The sequence below is a fragment of the Cygnus atratus genome, chromosome 6 (assembly GCF_013377495.2).
Source record: "Cygnus atratus isolate AKBS03 ecotype Queensland, Australia chromosome 6, CAtr_DNAZoo_HiC_assembly, whole genome shotgun sequence".
Lineage (NCBI taxonomy): Eukaryota > Metazoa > Chordata > Aves > Anseriformes > Anatidae > Cygnus > Cygnus atratus.
Window position 1 is genome coordinate 8,605,679 of NC_066367.1, and position 20,423 is coordinate 8,626,101.

The 20,423-nt window shown below is 44.1% G+C and overlaps 2 protein-coding genes across 4 annotated transcripts in view; both read left to right on the forward strand.

Annotated features, from left to right (window-relative positions):
- The window catches only part of SPAG16 (sperm associated antigen 16), a 382,795-nt gene extending 367,670 nt beyond the window's left edge, over window positions 1–15,125 (forward strand). For 2 of the 3 annotated variants that reach the window (XM_035536875.2, XM_050711723.1), the window contains one exon: window positions 14,799–14,992. In XM_035536875.2, coding sequence (XP_035392768.1) covers window positions 14,799–14,977 — 179 coding nt within the window. In that variant the 3' untranslated portion in view covers window positions 14,978–14,992. Of the gene's footprint in view, window positions 1–14,798 lie in introns of all 3 variants that reach the window. The other variant, XM_035536876.2, reaches the window with a different exon arrangement.
- Window positions 15,126–15,942: 817 nt separating this feature from the next.
- VWC2L (von Willebrand factor C domain containing 2 like) overlaps window positions 15,943–20,423 on the forward strand; it is a 39,060-nt gene continuing 34,579 nt past the window's right edge. The window contains exons 1-2 of the mRNA XM_035536877.2: window positions 15,943–16,202; window positions 18,152–18,618. Of these exons, the coding sequence (XP_035392770.1) occupies window positions 18,208–18,618 (411 nt within the window). The 5' untranslated portion in view covers window positions 15,943–16,202; window positions 18,152–18,207. The remainder of the gene's footprint in view (window positions 16,203–18,151; window positions 18,619–20,423) is intronic.

Here is a 20,423-nt window from a genome sequence, read left to right on the forward strand (position 1 = left end):
AAAAGTTAAGACAACGGTGGAGAAGACTGCAATCTTCCATCTTTTGGAGACTGTGACAGCCTAAATATTAGCTGAAGCCATCCAGCAAATGAAAGGTGGATGTCTTGACTTGTCAGGTCGCTTTGGAAACCTGGATTTAGATGAAAATGATTAAAACTACCAAACTACCTGTCCTTATGCAGTCCTAGGAAGGGGATGTATTGGACTTACAAAGCCTTATCTCCCTTGTCTTGGTGTGTATCTGGCTCTGCGACCACAGGAAAGAGCACCTGACATCTCTGAGTAGTCAGCAGTATTGCAGATGACAAGTTCAAGGAACAAGAAGCATATTTTCTATCTGAACCTGGTATGTGAGAGGCTACTTGGGTCTAGCAGGATATTTTTGTTTTGGAAACTATTACATGTCAGGGACTTAGGCTTGAAAGAGCATTCAGGTTGCAGGACTGAGCCAAACTCATTCAGACCTATGCTGGCTTCTCCGGCAGTGGATGAATAATCCATAAAGAATTATTATTTTTTTTTTCATCTGTGAATAAAGGCAGTAATATACCCATCAGTCCAGGATAACAAATGAAAAGCAATTCATATATTCCAGACTCCTAAAGGATGGAATGTGCCACAAAACAGTCAAAAGTGTTAACCCTGCTTAAAACCTTGGCAGGAAATGTTGTCAGGAGCGGCATTTGAAGCACCGTCAATCTGCAGAACGTATGAGCTTTTCTGCTCTTTAACTATCACGTGGCTGTGGTGTTACAAGATGCTTCGCACATACCTGATACTGTAAGAACCATTTCAACTTAGGATCCCTTTTCAACACTCCCCAGCCACGTCCCATTACCTTGCCATAGATTTTTATTGGATGCTATCCAGCAGTTCAGGAGTAGTGTCATAAATGCCTCCATGACATAGGACATTTGTTACACTCGACAGCAACATTCATTACTGTAAGCAATAGCAGCCAGGCTGCATTTCCTTACAGTATTTAGCCATCACTTGACGAGAGGTGAGAGCAATTTGGCAGCGGTGGGAGCAGAGCAGCCTGAGGAGGTGACACCATGCGTTATCTCCGATGATTCAGGTGATGCCTTCGTCCACACGGAGCCAGGAGATCTGCTGTAGACTCACAGCAATAAACACTTTTGTTATTATTTATGATTTTTTTAATAATGCCTCAAGGCTCCGCTGGGCAAGCTGTAAGAGTCCCTGCCCCAGGCAGTGGAAGGAGATAAGCTGAACAAAGCAGTGTTATCGCTTGCCATCGTGGACAGGGAGCTGAGGCACGGGATGATGTGTGCTGACAGGGAGCAAGGCTGTCACTGGAACTGATCTCCAGGCTTGTCCTGCCCCTGCTCAGTAACAAGTCTGTGGCTTCACTAATGCTCTTGCAGGGTGTTCATGGATTTGTAGGTGTTAAAGTTATTAGGTTCCTGCAGCAAATGTTCCTGTGCGATTGAAGTGCTAAAGGCTTGGGTTTTTGTTCCCTTCTTCTCCGCGAATAGAAACCCTTGGGGCACCAGTACAGACACTTAGAAGCCAGGTAAACATCCAGCAGTGGTTTCTGCCAGCTATCTGGCTCACGGCACCTGAGAGTATGCGCTTTGCATAGCACATGCTCAGCTCTTGGAGATGAGGCTCTGGAAACCTGTTAATTGTAGGGCCTCTGGAACCAGCCCGTACCATGTAATTAACTGGAGTTAGCGTCACAGAGACTGCAACAGCTCAGGGCAGTGCCCTGATCTGTGGGTTCCAAAATCTTCTTTACCAGCTTTTTTATTTCTTTTGTACGCAAATTATAAAGCTAAGACAGGACACATTCAAAAAGGGCGATCCCAGTGTAGTTACCAACCTGGACCTCGCTCATCCAGCTGCCCTGGGGAGAAGAGCGCAGCAGGAAGAGGAGCGCGGAGATGCTACCTGTGAAGTGAGTGCCGTAAGTGCTTCAGGCCATTGACTCTTCTGGACTCCTTCTCTCTTGGTTTCATCTCAATATTGGATCAAAGACGTTTTGCACTACAGAAAACTTACTGCCCACCAAGCTCATCTGCTCTCTTAGTGTACCTATGGACAAAACAGCCCAGGTATAAAGAGGTTTATTTTAAGCAGCCAGGTTTCACCTACGCCTGTCACTGAATAATCATTACACCTACTGCAGCTCCCCTCTCAAAAAAAAAAGTCACAAAAGAAAGTTTAAGAAACTATATAAGCTTTGTCAAATGTAAAGAATTCCTTTTACAAAGACACCTCCATGGGCAAGTGAGCTCGCTAACCCCTACCATAGATTTATGCTGGCAGCATTTCTTAGCATGGGACTCCAAGGGCATAAAAGTCAGGATTTCATAGCAGTGTAAGGCTAATGATTAAAGTATGTGTGATGGTAGTCACAGTAACAGCGCTGAACAAGGAAGCACCCGCCTTTCTCTTCGGTGCTCTGACAGCCTGGTATTAAAGACCTGCAAGTGTCAGAAGATGGAGGAAATCAGCGAGCCTCTTTGACAGATGTTATGGCACAGTGTTTGTGCTGTCAAGGCAGAGAATATGACAAACCTGAGAAATGACAGTAAGAGGAATGTTTAGGAAAGGGAACAAGCCTAATAGAGATGCTGCTGTTGACAATAACATGCTTATGTTAAAAGTCAGCTCTTTGTTAGAGCTTTTACTTGGCAAAGAGATTATTGAGCCCGTTTTGCTACTTCTGCTTTTTGTTTTGTTTTCATACCCCTCCTGTGTGTCTGTCTGTTTTTACTATCATGGTAAAATACTATTTAGTTGTAATGTGGAAGAAAGATACTAGTCACTCTGTAACACTCTGTTTCACTTGAATTACCATGATAGTGTAGGCAACGTCTGAAGGCTCCATTGTACCAGACATTGAGTGAATGCCGGAAAAGATAGGATTAAAAATCACCATTTTTTTAATACTGAAAAGTTCAGAAACGGATAAAATAAACCCACTTATGAGTTGGGAGAGCTGAAGTTTGAGAAGATTAAGGATGGCATTGGAACCAGCTATAGAAGTAACTTCTTCAGGCTGGTCGTGGGTCTAGCTATGAGTGAGTGGAGGGTGGCAACCTAGGGAGAACATTTTATTCCACTTGTCTCTTTCCAGTCACTGTAGAAAACACCCAGACAGCTACAAAAGACTGGGCGTGGACGAGCCAGCAGGGAAACCCCAGGTGAAGCTGGAGGCTGGGATGCAGCAGGAGCAAGGCTCGGCTCTCTTGGCAGTGCATTAACAGCACTTTTCGTGTAGGGAAGGAGCTCGCTTGACAAAAAACAGAATCCACATACATTAAATCATCCTCAAAGCTTGAAATAATAATGGTAACAACAAACTAGCTCTAAGGACAGAATGGAAGTGTCATCTTACTTGCTAGGAAAGCCTGATGAGTACTAGAAGCATTAGGAATCAGCGGTGTTTACCCAGAGCTTCTGCCCTGATCCAGGCTCATAAGGACACCAAACTGCTGTTTAAGGAGCATGTTCAGAGATAAAGCATTTAGGCAGAACATGGTGAGGTAAAGCAAGGTAAATAGTATTGCTTCTCAAAAGTGCTTTTTCTCTGAAGTAGCAGCTTCCAGAACTCGTGCTTGAAGGAGTACTAGGAGTAAAGCCTACTCTAGGAGTAAGCTGAAGTTCAGCTTCCAGGCCTGCAGAGCAATTAGCAAAACTTTTGTCTCATTCCACCTTCGTGGTGGACTTCCGTTGTCAGCAGTTATTATCAGCTGCAGTGTAAGAGCTGGCTCTTGGGGTCAAGACTTGTATAAAAAAAGGACGTGCTAATTGCTGTCCATTTCAGTAAGCTTGGACATATGGTGGAGACAAGTCCTTATCTCAGAGTTATTAGGGTTACAAAACATTGATGATGCACATGATCTGCTTTGTTACCAAATGCTTCTTATATTATGGATTGTTGCCACTGCATGGTAGTTGCATGTATTTATTTATTAAGGATGGGTTTTAAGTTCTCATTGCCTACATAAGCCTGACTTTCAGTGGTATTTAAGTGCCTTGGGATGCTTACAAGTGCCTAGTTCCATTCAGAAGCTCTGGCATACACAAGTCTGCCATCAGTGCAAATTAGGAGTATTTCTTTTTCAAATTTCAAGTGGGATTTAATCCCCCCGTGGCTCGTGTCTGAAATGAGATATGGAGGGTAGCTCCTAGTCAGTGCATGATCACCTGCCATAGCTGTCTAAAAGCAGCAGGTGAGTTTCTTTGAAAAGGAGGATTTTCTCACTGGAAACTGCTCTTCTGGAGCCCAGGTGAATTAACTACTCATCTTGGTTTCCGCTATGGGATGGCAAAGGCAGATGAGATGAATCCCACCCTGTGTCAAAAAACTATTATGTGTCTGGCCATTCCCTTCAAGTTAACGGAAAGGATGCTGCATATGCTGTCCAAGGGAAAAATGAGTCACTGTTCACATCCTGGTCTCCCCTTCCATAACACAAGCATATCTATCATTTATCTATCATAAGCATATATATCATTTGAGAAAGGAAGGAGGATCAAAGAGGCTTTAACTGAACAGCTGCAGGCATCTGAAAATAGAGAGTGGGGAAAGGAGAAAGAATAGAATATTAATAAAAGGTTATCTTCTGTTCTCTGAATGCCTTTAAAGTGGTGTTTCCATTAGTCGGAGCTATGTTCCTGCATGCGTGGAATTCTTGTCCTTATACATTGCTCAACTTAACTGAATTCTTAAAAATGAGACCTATATTGATGCCCAAAATACATACAGCTGCAGTCAAGTAGGAAGTTCAGAGGAAAGCGTGTTTTTACGCCCAAATCTATATTCAGGGACCTCACTTGTAGCAGAAACTAGAATAAATTTCAATTTGTGGTGACAGCAGTTTTGCTGTGACTTAATTTTTCCAAGTTAACCCATCAGTAAGTTTTATATTTTAAATGAAAATTTGTATTTAATGTAAGTGCAATGTTTTTTTCTTCTCACACTCTCAGAACACCAAGAAACCAGCTAATGTATTGTGGAGATAGTATTACATGGAATACAATTGGGGATAGGCTGCTTCCAATATCCAAGTTTAACAGAAGGGAAGAAGTTGCTCTTCAGAATCAGATATTAAAGGGAACTTTACCTGTGTTCTGGAGCACTCGCAGTCATTATAAAGTCCTTCAGAGACTTCTTTGTAAGCAGAGCTTCAGCTTCGCAACTTCTGCAGGCATCTTTATGGTGATTTATTCCTTCCTGAAGATCATCAGACTATACTGATCTGTACTTTTTTCCTCCATTGCCTTCTCTTCACGCAGCATTTTAAAATTTGAGCTTTTTGTCATGTTCTTGCCCTGGGCAGCACAAGCACAAGCAGAGGAACAACACTGCTGATGCCACTGCTCTGAAGTTTCTCCACCAACAATCCTGCAGAGGTTACTGCTCTGCTGTGACGTTTCTTTCCCCCCCCCCCCCGAAGGTAGATTCAGTTGGAGACCTGTGCCCACATATAGATATTATAGGTAACACTGGAAGCTACACAAATGTGTTCCTATTGTATGCACAAAAATATTCTTCTTTGGGTGAAATTTTCAAGCAAAAACTCCAGTTCTGGGCAAAAGGTGGAGATTCTCTTGCCCTTTTATTCTTAATATATTACTTTTGATTATCTCCTGAATGTATTCAAGCATGCCTCGCTTCCACATCCAAAAAGATTTTTACATCTTGAAGACTCTGCTCCTAAAGTTTCTGCTTTAAGACTTTCTATTTTGTTTCAAACCATTTTCAAAATCCCAAATGCCACCAAAAGGCCAAATAAAATCTAATATAAACAAGCTCAAGTCCAGCTGAAAGGTAGCTTTGCAGTAATGGTCTGGGTCTAGAAATCCTTATAAAAAAAAAGCTTTAAATTCTTTTATAGAAAGGATTTTCTTCTATCAGATAAACGCTTTCTTTGCTATAAGTAACTTTCTGGTGATTTTTTGATTGAAAAAGGATTTGTCGAGTTCTGAGATCTGTTTAAGATCTGGAAATAATGCCCCTTCATCTAGGTCACATTTTCCTCACAGTAGGAAGTTGAGAGAAGTCCTCTTTGTCCGTTGGCCAAACATCACTCCAGACCCTTATCTTCCAGGGGAAATGAACGGGGCCATATCCTGCCGCACACTTACTTTTCATCCAGGACAAATCTCTACACACGGGTTCTTAAAGATAATAACTGTACTTGTGTTAACACACTGCATGGATAATTTGAGGTTTTCTGTGTTCCAGGAGGCTCACCTGAGCAGTCTGCCTGAGAAACTTCTCTGCACTTACTTTTCTGTTACTACCTTCTTTAAATACTTGCGTCTAGGAAACTTGCATGATATGCCCTATAGTCTATAAAGCTGTCTTTCACTTTGAAGGTCTAACCCTTAGTGTATTGCTAAAAGCCAAACAAAAGCAAATCTGTTCATTACAAGACCTCGTGCTATAGCTCACTACTGCCATAATGAATGTTTGTGATGCCCTGATCCTACCATCGTTTAAGCACATGATTAAACTGATTTTGAATGGCTTCACTTGCATAAGGTGAGTCACGAGTGTAAGTGCATTCTGAGATGAGCTAATTTTCCCTAATATACTTTGCCAAATTTCTGTCTGTTTAAATACTTCTGAGGAAGGAAAAAAGTCATTACATTAGAGAATGACAAAGGATTTTATTTTGGTAACAATATTTTAAAACCTATATCAGCAGATTGTTGGACTTCGCTCTTTCTCAGCCTGTCTTTCGGTCTCCAATATTGAGAATTTTTAGTAAACTGCTGCAAGTGAATTATAGCCTGCTCAAGATTATTTTTCTATGTACTCTTGCAGGAAAGATCTAAATAAACACAATGGGAAGGCAAATGGGAGGAGGGGGTTGCCGTTATTTCCAAGAGGAGAATATTTAAGAGGATTTATTCACGTTTAAGAGTGGAGGACTTATAACAATGTCAAAAAAGTGCATTCCTAAGCAGAATGTAGTGTACATTTGGAAGATGAGAAATAATTGCTGTATTTGTTGAAAGCTGTTTATAGAACAAAAAAAAAATGTAAAACATCTATCGTATGGTGAAATCGGTTGCTTGGTAAATAACATTCTGCATGGTGTGACAGTAATGAAGAATTTTATCTACAGCCACTGCAATCATAGTTTGCAGCATCTGTTAAGCATTTTATTTACTCTTATTTAGGCAAGCACGCAAACATTTGCATGAAGAATCTTGCATTGTAGTGTTTGGAAACCTTCCCATCTGCCTTTCTCCTCCCCGCTTCCTCAAAATTAACGTTTTATTTGATTTCTTACCAAGTAAAATCGTGGGCCAGACCACAAGCTGCTGTAAAGCAGCTCCGTGATTTCCTCCCATTTCCCAGGGGAGGAACCAAGCCCATCCAGTTGGAGTTTCTCTGCAGGATAGGTGATGCCAACTCAGGATCTGGAGGTCAGAAAGCCGCTGTCATGGCGTGCAGCACCCAGGCTGAGAAGCAAGTCACGTTGACTGGGGATGCACTGAACCAGCTCTACATAGCTAAACTACCTGGGTGTAGGGGGCAGAAGCTCCAGGGGGCAGCCTGAGCACCTCTGCGTGGTGCAGTGCTTAGACATGACTCTAGACCCAAGTCCTCTCCTGCTGCCATAATGCCCATAAATCATTTAATTATGGCCAGGCAGTGGTATCATGGCTAATTAAGCTCATAATTACCTGTAGCCTTTTCCTCCCTGATCTATTTGCCGCCTTTGTTGTTGTGGTGGTTCTTGTTTTTTCTACTTATTCTTTGACTGCAGACTGCTCCAGGAAGGGGCTGGGGTATATTGCCTTTTCCATGTAGCACAGAGGTGCCCTGTTCCCAGGAGAACCTCTGGCTTGGGTGATCGTCGTGTTGGTGCACGTGGCTGCAGCTCCATTAACGACCAAAGGTCTTCAGGCAGAGGGAATGTAATCCAAGAGGGCTGTGTGTCTGATTTATAGTATCATCCCAAGCAGAGATGCCTTTAAAAACCAGGAACAGGAGAGAAAATCCGTTTGGCACAATATGTTACATAAGAAATCAGTAGCCCTTGATGAGCATGGTTTCAGCAAAACTCTTCTCTGTATTGACTAACAATCATGTGCGAAAAATAAGCTGGATTACATTTTGCCTACTCTGGAATGGAGTTGAAAAGTTCTGAGTAATGACGCTGGTTGAACCATTAATGGAAGTCCTTAAAATATAAGTAGTTTCTTGATACTTCCCACTTTGGGGCATCTTTCTTTAAAAAAACAAAAAACAAAAACAAAAACAAAACCACAAAACCAAAACAGATGCTGCTCTATGTGCATAGGAGAAATCAATGGATGGGATCAATATTCCCTCCACAGGTAATAAATGCTGAGAAGCATTTCTGTCTATCTAAATTGATCCCAGACAATTCTCTAAATTGGTTCTGATGTGTATAAAAATCATTTCCCTATTGATGAAAGTTTTTCTTTCTTTCTTTCTTTGATACGTTATTTCATCTCTGCCATCACTAATGGTCTCAGGCTTCCCTATGCAGTTATGATAAGCAGAATTTCTTAAATCCATGCAAGATCATAATTTTAATGAAAAAAAAAATTACAGGGCTTGTGTCTTTGAAGATGAATGCTTTGCTTATGGTTAGACAGTGTGAGTATTTTTAAATTGGTGGAGTTACTACATCTGAATTATTTACAATGAAGCCTAAAATAATGGCCCTGCCTTTATTAGAAGCAGTTGCCCAAATCCAGCATCCCTTACTCCAGGTGTAAAAGCTGCTGATGCAGACAGGTGAATTTTCTTTCTTTTCACTTCCCTCATTCTGTTTTGTAGCTGACCAAGAGTTAATGTTATCTGATGAGTCTATGGAAAAAAAAATATTCTGAGACAGTGAACAGTGCTAGTTATCAGAATGAGTGTCTGAGCCTAACATGCTACAGTAAGCTGTAGCGTTGGTGACTTCTGTTGCAGTTCTATTTTATTAACCACTAAGCTGCTAAAACCCTCTAGAAACGTGAGGAACTCGTCTGCCAAAACAGGAATTTCCAGAGAATTTGGTCAGTGGGTGTTAGGTGGTTTGTCAATTGGTTTGCCTGAAGAAAAGCTTAACACTTCAAGGTAACTGTTGCCCTGAAGGGCTCGCCAATGAGAGCTTTGGTTGCCTTCTGGACAGGTGTGGAAGCATGCACATGGTGAACCACAGCAGGAGTCATGCGTACTGGGAGCTAGCCAGCAGGTGTTATCTGCTAGCTGCCCTCCAAAATCAGCTCAGCATCCAGCTGTTGGAGAAATGAGCTGCATGACAGCCCCCATGGTTGTGGCTTGTTTGTTTTCAGATGAAATCTTAAGGCTTCAGCCAACAGCATCTATTGGCCGCCAGAGCCTAACAGCTGTAACCTGGTCTGCTTGCTCCGCTTTGCAAGTCCAAAGATGGCCTTGCTTCCAGCTGTTTGAACACACAAACAAGGGGAGCACTGCTTAACCTTGTCTTGGCAAGGTTTCACTCAAAATTCATTTTACAAAGAAGATGGTAATCACGGCTGTGATTTCCATTAGGATCTTACGGAATATAGATTGTCAAGCTGTCGTTGGACAAGCAGAGGTCTTCCTACCTCCAGCCCAGGTAATTTGGTTCTATCAACCCAGCAAATTAATCTTGTCTGCTTTTGTGGTCTGAAGAAATGCAGTCACAAATTAAATTCAATTGTTTCAATGCACCAGCCCTATTTTACACTTAGCCCCCAGTTCAAATTAGGAGATGGATTTCATATTGTGTTTACATATGAGGCTTTGGTATTTACATGGCACCAGAGGTATGTAAAGTTCCTCACAGACAAGAAAAAGTGTGTTGCTTGTTATATGTAACATAACCGAGCCTCAGGCAGTGCAGTAACTTTGATTTAAGCTCACATGTTTAGGTCAATGTGGAGACTCCAGCAAAATTACTTTTTTTGTTGTTTTTTTTTTTTAGATTCTTGCTTCTGGTACTTAAAGGCTTTGGCCTGTCTTTATTCCATAATTTGATGTACATTTGGAAAAATTGGCTGGGCCAGATGTCCATACAAGATAAATTCATTGTAATTACCCTGTTCCCCACAGCGGGGTACGTGTGATAGCAGTAACCACATCATTTGAGGTACTAATTGATTTTAGGTTCAGTTCTGGTCTCAAAACAGCATCGGGATATGTCTTTAATATCAGAAATACTTTTCTAAAAGGGCAAGGGTGATTTTTACTGTTGTTATGAGGTACGAGTATATTTCCGGCCCAAACAGCGGAACTGCATTAGCAATTAATCAATGCCTACAACAAAGGCCATTGCCAGGCTGGAAGTGGCAGCATGGCGAGGCTGCGCGTGGGAGACTGGGAACAGAGACTGTTCTCTGTAGAATGCTGGGGCTGGAAACCTGCAGCCATACCTTACTGAAATGCCAAGAAAATAAAGAGGAGCTGAAAGGCATGGGTCACTCAGAGGGAGTTCAGTCATGTCTCAGAAGAAATGTAACTGTTACAAGACATACATTTTAGCATACAATTTGTTTTTCGGGATAAGTCATCCCTCTTAGTGATTGCTTGCACAGAAGTTGTTCATACCTCTCATTGCTTTTGCTGCCATTCTCTCTACCTTTCCTAACTCACTGCATCCTTTTTGAAGCAAATGACCAGATGGTCAGAGCTTATGTTATTCTAAGGATGTAATAGGGGTACATCAGAAAAATTAGTGCCTATGTTCTAGCAATGGGCAACAGCAAATTAGCTGTAATTAGTACAGAGGCTGCTACTGTAGTGTCTCGTTGGCGTGGAGATGTGCTTTGTCATCACTCCTGTCTGCCAGTTTGAGGAAGAAGTAAGAGCTCAGGACGGGCGTGGGGCCAGCCAGAGCCAAGCTTCATTTTTACTCCCTGGGTTGCCCATCTGGGGCAGCTTCTTGTGAGTTTGAGGTCTTGAGACATTGAAACCTTGTGCGTTTGAGGTCTTTCAAACCTTGAGTTTGAGATCTAAAGGCTGTGAGATCTCGAGGTCTCATTCTTTGGAGCTTTGCGTCTTCTAACCAGAAACTGCTCATTTCAGTATAATTCAGCATAATTGCTGAGTTCAGTGAATTTGCCCAGACCTGCCCCACCTGACAATTCGTCCTAAGGTGTATGAAGAAAAAAATAGCTCCAGGCTTTTGTCTTCCTCTGAGTGTTATATCAAAGTGCCTTTGTTGGCGCGCGAGTGTCCTTCATAAAAACAGGGCTTTGCATGACAATTATGTAATAGGTTTTGTTTGGCTTCCTAATTGGAGAACATTTTGAAAGAGCAATAAAACACAATTTGTTCCCTCTTTCCGAAAAGAAACATCTCCTTTTGGAAGGAAGGAGGGAGTAAATTTACATTATAATGAGCAAATTGTTACGAGCGTGTAGATCAGCATTGACATAAAGGGTGACAGAAATGAGATGTTCTCATTTTGCGCCTTCCCCTCCCCTCTCGCAGGCAATGCCTTGTGCATCCTTCTGCCACAGAGAGCAGGGAAGCTGCTGTGCTCGTAGTCGGCAGCCGTAGTACGTCGTGGCGTGGCTGGCACTAACTGTGCATGAAATGACTCAATCCTCACCAGGGCTGCCCTGAAAACCTCAACCCTTTCCCCGGCGTGGGGAGGCACGAGCGGTTTGCTGGTGCACCTTGTGCAGCTACTGTCCCTCTCTCTTTTTAACGAGTGCGTTCGTTACGGGTCTGAAGAAGCTGAAAGTGACATTAACCCCCTGCCCAGCTGTTGCAGTGTCAGGGCTCCAGGCGAAATGGCATTTATTTGGCTCCTGGAGAAGTCATCCCAGCGACTGCCTGGAGAGTCTGGCTGCAAGTGAAATCCATATGCAATGCTTCTGTCAGCAAAGACTTGCTGGAAGAGAGTTTATAATAAATATTCACATCTGCTGCTTTGGACACTCTAATCCATCCTACAGATCTTTGCTGTGTCAGGCTTTGTTCTAGACGAAGAAGCCGGGTAGTTATAAAGGTTTGCAAATAGGGCATATTTATCATGGTTAGCTCTACCTTCTAGTTCTCTTTCTCGCACAGATATCCATGGCCACGCTAAGCATAACACGTGATTAAATATTCTCAGTGCATTTGTAAGCTGGTTTAGACTCTGCCTTTGCTTTCATAAATGGTGAAATGGCATTTGTTTACTTCACGGGTGCAGCCAGTGGGTCTTGAATATCGTTGTTAAGAGTTAGTTTGGATGGAAGGACAGACAATATATTCCTAGGATAAATTATATATCCTAGGATATATATATATATTATATATATATATATATATATTATATATATATATATTATCCTAGGATATATATCCTATATATCCTAGGATAAATTATACACAAATATAAATATTGCAGGGCAAGCAGGCGATCAGGCCCAGTCAGCATGGGTTTATGAAAGGCAGGTCCTGCTTGACGAACCTGATCTCCTTCTATGACAAAGTGACGCGCTTGGTGGATGAGGGAAGGGCTGTGGATGTGGTTTACCTTGCCCTCAGTAAGGCTTTTGACACCGTTCCCCACAACATTCTCCTCAAGAAACTGGCTGCTCGGGGCTTGGACTGGCGTACGCTTCGCTGGGTTAGAAACTGGCTGGATAGCCGGGCCCAGAGAGTTGTGGTGAATGGAGTCAAATCTGGTTGGAGGCTGGTCACAAGTGGTGTCCCCCAGGGCTCGGTACTGGGGCCGGTCCTCTTTAATATCTTTATCGATGACCTGGATGAGGGCGTCCAGTGCACCCTCAGTAAGTTTGCAGATGACACCAAGCTAAGTGCGTGTGTCGATCTGCTCGAGGGCAGGAAGGCTCTGCAGGAGGATCTGGATAGGCTGGAGCGATGGGCTGAGGTCAACTGTATGAAGTTCAACAAGGCCAAGTGCCGGGTCCTGCACCTGGGGCGCAACAACCCCAAGCAGAGCTACAGGCTGGGAGATGAGTGGCTGGAAAGCTGCCCGGCCGAGAAGGACCTGGGAGTACTGGTTGATAGTCGGCTGAATATGAGCCAGCAGTGTGCTCAGGTGGCCAAGAAGGCCAACAGCATCCTGGCCTGTATTAGAAGCAGTGTGGCCAGCAGGTCTAGGGAAGTGATTGTGCCCCTGTACTCGGCTCTGGTGAGGCCGCACCTTGAGTACTGTGTTCAGTTTTGGGCCCCTCGCTACAGGAAGGACGTGGACATGCTCGAGCGAGTCCAGAGAAGGGCGACCAAGCTGGTGAGGGGTCTGGAGAACAAGTCTTACGAGGAGCGGCTGAGGGAGCTGGGCTTGTTCAGCCTGGAGAAGAGGAGGCTCAGGGGCGACCTTATCGCTCTCTACAGTTACCTTAAAGGAGGCTGTAGTGAGGTGGGGGTTGGTCTGTTCTCCCACGTGCCTGGTGACAGGACGAGGGGGAATGGGCGAAAGTTGCGACAGGGGAGGTTTAGGTTGGATGTTAGGAAGTACTTCTTTACCGAAAGGGTTATTAAGCATTGGAACGGGCTGCCCAGGGAGGTGGTGGAGTCACCATCCCTGGAGGTCTTTAAAAGACGTTTAGATGTAGAGCTTAGCGATATGGTTTAGTGGAGTACTTAGTGTTAGGTCGGAGGTTGGACTCGATGATCTTGAGGTCTCTTCCAACCTAGAAATCTGTGTCTGTGTCTGTGTCTATACATCATGTAGTCATGCCCGAGTCCCTATGGCTTGCACATGGTGAAAATTGTGAGGACTTCTGATGTGTAATGTGTTCCCATTGGCCTCTTGGTGAATAACTTGGATGACTAAAAATGGCCCGAATCTCTCCCATTTTTCATAATCTTTCCCAAAATGATGGCCTTAGTGTCCGATTGACTTTGTCAAAAATAATTAATATTAATTATTCGTCTGCTGGCGATGTCTTTGCTTTCGGAGAGAAAATACTGATACATAAAAAGAGCTGTAATCATTTGGAAGTTATATTGAACTTGCTCCTAATAGAAAAAGGTATTTGCCCAAGATCATGACTAGAATGCAAGGATCTCTTTGTTGGGAGGACCACATCTCCTCTGAAATGAATGTATTGATCCTTCCTTTTTTTCCTTTTTTCTGTACGTGAAACTCATGACTATTATAGTTAATTTCTTAAAGGAGAGAGTGTGTATCTGGTGGCTGGATAAATAAAAGTGCTTCAAACATATCGCTTACCAGCTGTTACCTGTGCTGTTATTTAAGCAGAAAGACAATCAACTTATAAACACTTTCTGCCTCATTGAGGGCGATGAAAACTGAGTCTGTTTGGTTCGTAAATAAGCACATGGAAGCTGGGAACTCTTTAAAACCTTTTCCAGTTTTATATTTTTCTACTGTTAGACCTAGTTCTATCCAAATTTAATTTGGGTTGGCTTTTCCTTAAGGCTCTCAGGGAGCAAGGCAGTCAGTTCAGCTAGATGCCTGACCTCCCTGGAACTCAGCTAGAAACCTGCCCTTTCCTTCATTGCAGTGCTGTACAAGAAAAGCAACGTAATAGCGTGGTCTGATTCTGACACCTCCAGCTATCAGCAGAGCATCTGCTGCTCAGCCTGCATGTCGGAATCTGGCCCTAAATAATTGCATCCAAATCCAGGTAGAATAGCTCTGCGCCTAATGAGTAGCGTGCCCACGTCTCCAGATTCACTTAATCACTCCAAAACCCAATCTCATTACCATTGATCTATCCAACTTTCCCATCATTTATCTCCGAAAACAGGAGCACGCAAAACGTGGCTCGTCTTTAAAGTGACGAGCCCCAAACTTCCAGCACCGCTCTCTCACTGCTGCCTTTACAAACCTCGGTAACTTTGCTCTGAATTTCAGGTCACGCCATGGCTGTGGCGAGCAGCGACGGATCCGTGAAGGTGCTGTACCTGGAGCTGGGACAGCTCTCCAGCCTGCGGGGCCACGGCGAGGAAGAAGTGCACAGTGTTGCCTTCGATCACAAGGCAGGGCGGCTGCTTTCGGGGGGTGCTGACGGTACACTTTGCCTCTGGACCTGAGGACCAGCGTGCTGTTTTCACGTAACCTTAACCTCGAGGATTTACGGGGGGGAAAAATGATTTGACAGCGTTGCAGAGAGGGCTTAGTGAAGTGTTTCCATAGTTAATGTTTTCAGGGAGCATAAGTGCCTGAGAGGAGCATTATTCTGCATTTTATCCGAATAAAATCCCTGGTTTCTCCCTCTTTACGTTGCCTGTTTTTCCAAACATCCAGCAGCTCTCGTTTGGTTGCTCCTGCAGAAATAGCTTTACAATGACGCCTAATGACAGAGCAGCCGAATTGCAAGGAGATCGATTTTGAGCGTAACACCACCAGAGCCACCAGCGCTCGGCTCCCCGTTTCCAATTCCAGCCTGCGGGAAGACATGAAGTTTTAATAATGCAGCAAGGTGGGATTTTTGATGCAGCAAACGCTCCGGCCTCCACCGGGGCAGGAAGGAGGCCGAGTTGGGGAGCGCGGCGCTGATGGTAGCGGGGCCACCCACGGAAAGACTGCGGGGCGCGGGGGCTGCACACAGCACAGCCTGAGCGCTCCGCAGCTGGATTATCATTGTTTTTTCCCATTCCCTCTTTTTTATTTTTTTTTCCCTGAAAAAAAAGAAAAAAATTTAATTATTATTATTATTAATAATAATAAGGGTTGCGGAGCTGCGCGGTGCAGCCATGCCCGTCCCTCGGGCTGGAGAGTCCCCGCAGGGGAGCGGGGCCCGCCGGCCGCGGGGCTCCTCCGCCCTCCCCCTGCCTGCCTACTGCCTAACCAGCCCCCTCCCCGCTCTTCTCCCCCCTCCTTCCCCCGCTGTGGCAAATCCTGAACCGCAAGAGATCCGCTGGGCATAGGGAGGGGATATATATATATATTTTTTTTCTTTCTCCCCCCTACCTCCCACTACCCCCCCTCCACTCAAGACCTGAGGAAATCCAGCCCAAGTTCGCCGCGATGACTGTGCTGCTGGCATCGGGGTTTCTCCGCGGCATCCCTGCCTCTGGACCGCCTCGCCGCTGCTCGCTTTGAATCCTGAACACTGGGTTAAAGCTTAATTCTCATGTCGTGGTTGCTGGGCTGCTGCTTTCCTGTGTTTGGCGATGGGAGGTGGAGGAAAAGGGATTGTCCGTGAGTCAACACTGAAAATGTGATTAGGAGGAACTGCTTTCACTAATCTGTGTCTAACCTTTTAGTCCATGTTGGCCTGTGACCCCTTTCAGCTTTCAGATCGAGCCTGATTAGGTAAGTGTAAATTATTCACTCGGGGTGAGGGAAGGTGGATGGAAACCTTTTACTCAGAGACTTACCTACGATCCTGGCCTCTCTCATGATGAGAAATGATGAGAAAGTTCAGCTGTAAACTAATTCTGAGCAAAGCAGCATTTGTTTACTTGTTGAAATCTGTCCGTACGAGGCGTCTGCAGTCTGTCTGATTTCCAGGATCGCCGCTGAGCTGAGTGCCTGTGAGTTGCTGTGGGACGTCTCAGATGACTACAGGCTGTAGCAAAATAAAAAAAAATATTTATGATCTTCAGAGAACTTTTTTTTTTTTTAATTCGGAGAGCTTCTTCATCACACTTCAGCACATTGCCTTGATTGTTTCACAATTCCTCAGACATTAATTACTTCAGTTGCTCCTGTTTTTTGATTTTTTCCCCCTAAATACCCACCGATCTGCAATATTGCAAGCTACCTGTAGCATTTAGGTAGGCAAGATTCCCTGCTGTGGCGATGGTTAAAGCAGCTGCAGCTGCATGAATTGCCTGATTCCCAAACAACACGTTATGATAGATATTGCTGATAGTTGTAAGAGGGTGCATAGCCCTTGTGATGGGAAAGGAGCTAGTCCTTCAATTAAGAAGATGTCTTTTGAATTTGATAAAGCTTGTGTAATATCCGGTGTCTCCCTCTGTTGTGGCTTTGGAAAAACTGCTTTGTCAACAGGATCCCTTAGCTGCTTCTCTAGGATTAAAGCCTTCTCCTGCTCCTCCTGCTGCTGCTGCTGCTGCTTTTTTCCTTCAGTTAAGGAGAACTAATTGCTGAAAATCTGCAGTCCACCAAAAATCCCAATACAGAAAAAATGCCTCCTTGGGGGTGGAGGGGGAGGACGTGTTCTCCTGTGTGTGCAGGCTAATGCATGTTTGTGTACGGTGCGTGTGTCTGTCCGCACACTGAGACAGGAGGACGAGAAGCAGTGCCACACACATCCAAACAAGCCCTTTCTGGTGAGTGCCAGAAACTCCCTCCATCACCCTCCCTCCCCGTAAGGCTCATATCTCATCGAAAAGTTTCCTGCAATACTTCGCCCAGTTCTCAGATAGGTCAGGAACCATGCTCCTGCTAGTGCTGCGCTGGCTGCTGGCTGGTGGGTAGGAAGGACGGCGCGCTGGTGGCAGTGATGTGGCACCACGGACAGCCAATCGCGCACCCAAGGTGCAGGCACCGAGCCTGCTCTTGGCACTGGTTCTCCCGGGGGCGATACAAAGCTTCTCCCTCCCCGGGTTGCTCCATGGCTCCGCCACTCGAGCCAAGCTCTCCAAAGGTTGGGCCGTGCTGCGTCGCTCCCCAAGTTTTCCAAAGGCTCCAGCCTCAGCAGACAGACACATTTCAGCGGCTCCACGCGCTACGCAGGCATTTAACATCATCCTGCTCTCAGCATTTCTCCCTGGGAATTCCTAAAATGCTGAATGATGGAGAAGGTGGATTACATCGTGCTTTCTGTCAGGATTATACGGACCTGCCGCAGGCTGGGAGATGTTGGTAGCCCAGCTAGCCTCTTCGTAATACAGAGGGACAGTGGCTACAGCGGGAGGTTAAAACCATGCTTAAAGTTGGGTTCAGATCCCTCGAAACTGCAGTTTCAGGCAGGTACTTTAACTCCTGGTGCAGCAGAAAACTCAACTGCACGAATGAGGAAAATAAAAATCAGGTGATTCCTCTGAGCCACCATCGGTATAGGGGTATTTTGTGGGCATATGCTTACACAGGTGTGCCTAATTTATGTATTTCATGTGCTTTAGTCTCATTACAAATAATTGAGGAGAGGCTTATTTCAAATGAAACAGAGATAGTTATCTGCATGGTTTTGTAAGCACTGATTTATTTTTGGTGGTGGTTGAAAGAATGGTCTTTAGTAGTCAATATCCCTTAGTATTTTGAGTTTGTTCTCACTTAAAAATATTTGTTTTCAGACCACCACACTGGTCTCCTTATGGAAGCAGCTGTTTCTCTCTGGCATTGAGACCCCATGGAGAAGCCGAGGAGGGGTATGGCTCTACATATCCATGAAGCCTGGATACTTCTGTTGGTAATCCCTGGTTTGGTGACTCCAGCTGCCATCAATCATGAAGACTACCCTGCCGATGAAGGGGACCAGACCTCCAGTAATGACAACCTGATCTTTGATGACTACCGAGGGAAGGGCTGCGTGGATGACAGTGGCTTTGTGTACAAACTGGGAGAACGTTTTTTCCCGGGACATTCCAACTGTCCCTGTGTCTGTACTGAGGATGGACCTGTTTGTGATCAACCAGAATGCCCTAAAATCCACCCAAAGTGTACAAAAGTGGAACACAATGGATGCTGTCCAGAATGCAAAGAAGTGAAAAACTTTTGTGAATATCATGGAAAAAATTACAAAATCTTGGAGGAATTTAAGGTATGAAACACTTACTTCAGGATGTAATATTAGTATGATACAGGACTTGTTGGGGACTCTCAAAGGCACTCAGTATTTGCTTATTGCTGTTGATCAGAGATAAAAGCAAAGGTCTTTTTAGCTGTGATGTAGGTCAGGCTGATGTGAAAGCTGCCACCTCCAGCCTCACGTGAACTCGATGAGGGCCAGTGATGAGTGGAAAGTCCCAGAGCAAAATGCCAGCCTTCCAAAGTGGCTCCTCAACCTCCCTCTTTGCTCATAGCATGAATCAAGTTGGACCGCTGGTGGTGTCTGTAAAAATGGTGGTAAACCAAAATGCTGGGTGCTTTTTAGGAACCCCCTTTCCAATTTGGATAACAAAAAATGATGGCATGGTACTGAGAGTTGTGATTCGTAACTATATGAGAATGCAAGTAAGTAGGTTGCAAGCTGTATTTAATATTTGCATTGCAGCTGTGGTAAAGCTGTCTAGAATGGCAGAAGATGAATTTCTAGGCAGATGACCATCTCAGGTACAGAGAAGCAGGGGGTTTAATTATAATATTAGAGTGCCTATTAGGAAAGTTGTGAAGAAATCCTTCTGGAATGTATCTTAAAAATAAGACCAGATTTTTAAAAGCCATTACCCTTTACACAACCTACATCTCTCACTCTAGTAAGTTTGATTACATGTTTTCAATTCTGCTAAGGAAAACAGTATTTCACAATGAAGTACAGGGTGTGTAAAGGCAATAGGTATACACGAGTTTGTGCTCCCAGGTCACGTGGCTTTAAAATTCATACCTCCTTAATTAAAAACAGCCTATAACTCTTCATGGCTGTATGCCCAATCTCATTATACACTTGCAAATTTATTTTCTTTTCTGACAATGAAAATACTTCCATATAGGTCTTAATGCTTCACAGATTCTCATAACATAGATTACAAATCCCTTTTTTCCCAGGTATTTTTCTTTTTTTCAGTGAAGGTAGTATCTATTTTCTTTCTTCTATTATATATGGTTTGTGTTCATCTTTTTCTGTCTGTCTGTAGCTGGAGTCACTTAGTGTGATCAAGACAGTCTAGAGTCTTAGGCACAAAACAAATAGATGAGGATTGTATCCTCAAGGGCCATCCAGCTCAACCTGTTCTCTGCTTTGCAGAGGAACATGAAGATGCTGATCTTGTGAACTGCTTGAATCACAGGTTCTTATTGCCCTATGAAGGCCAGCCCAGCTTCGCCCCACAAATATCATGCTCGAGTAGTCTTGATTTGTTAGTGGGGAAGTGTCCCACACCTGGCACGTGCTCAAGTCCTTACGTGAAAGCTATCAGGAGTTGTTTTGGTGAGATTTTAGGAAAGCACTGGGAGAACAATGAGATGGATCTTTTCATTAAAGTATCTCTAACGTGAAAAAAAGTACAGAAGTATTTATCACGTTTTCTGAAAGAAATAATCCTGCTCGTTAATGGATTAAAGGGCAGAGAAACAGAATTTAGGGGAGAAAGGCTATTAAGGGGAGTTAGAGCTATCTGATTCAGAGTTTGTTGTGTTCAGCAACTGCGGGGTGTTGTGTGGAAAGCAAAGCTCCAGTGTCCCCAGAAAAAGGCACAGTAGATAGGGGCACATCATTCTCGCATGTGGTAGCCTTCATGTAGGACTCATGTGAGATCCTTCATATTTAACTCACTTCACAGTCGAGCTTTTGATCTGGACCTGTGTTTTACAGAGCTTGATACCTTGTGCAACAGGGCAGAAACTGATTTTTTGAAAATCTATGTGTTTACCTAGAACAAACACTGAAACTCTTTTCCTCCTAGAGAT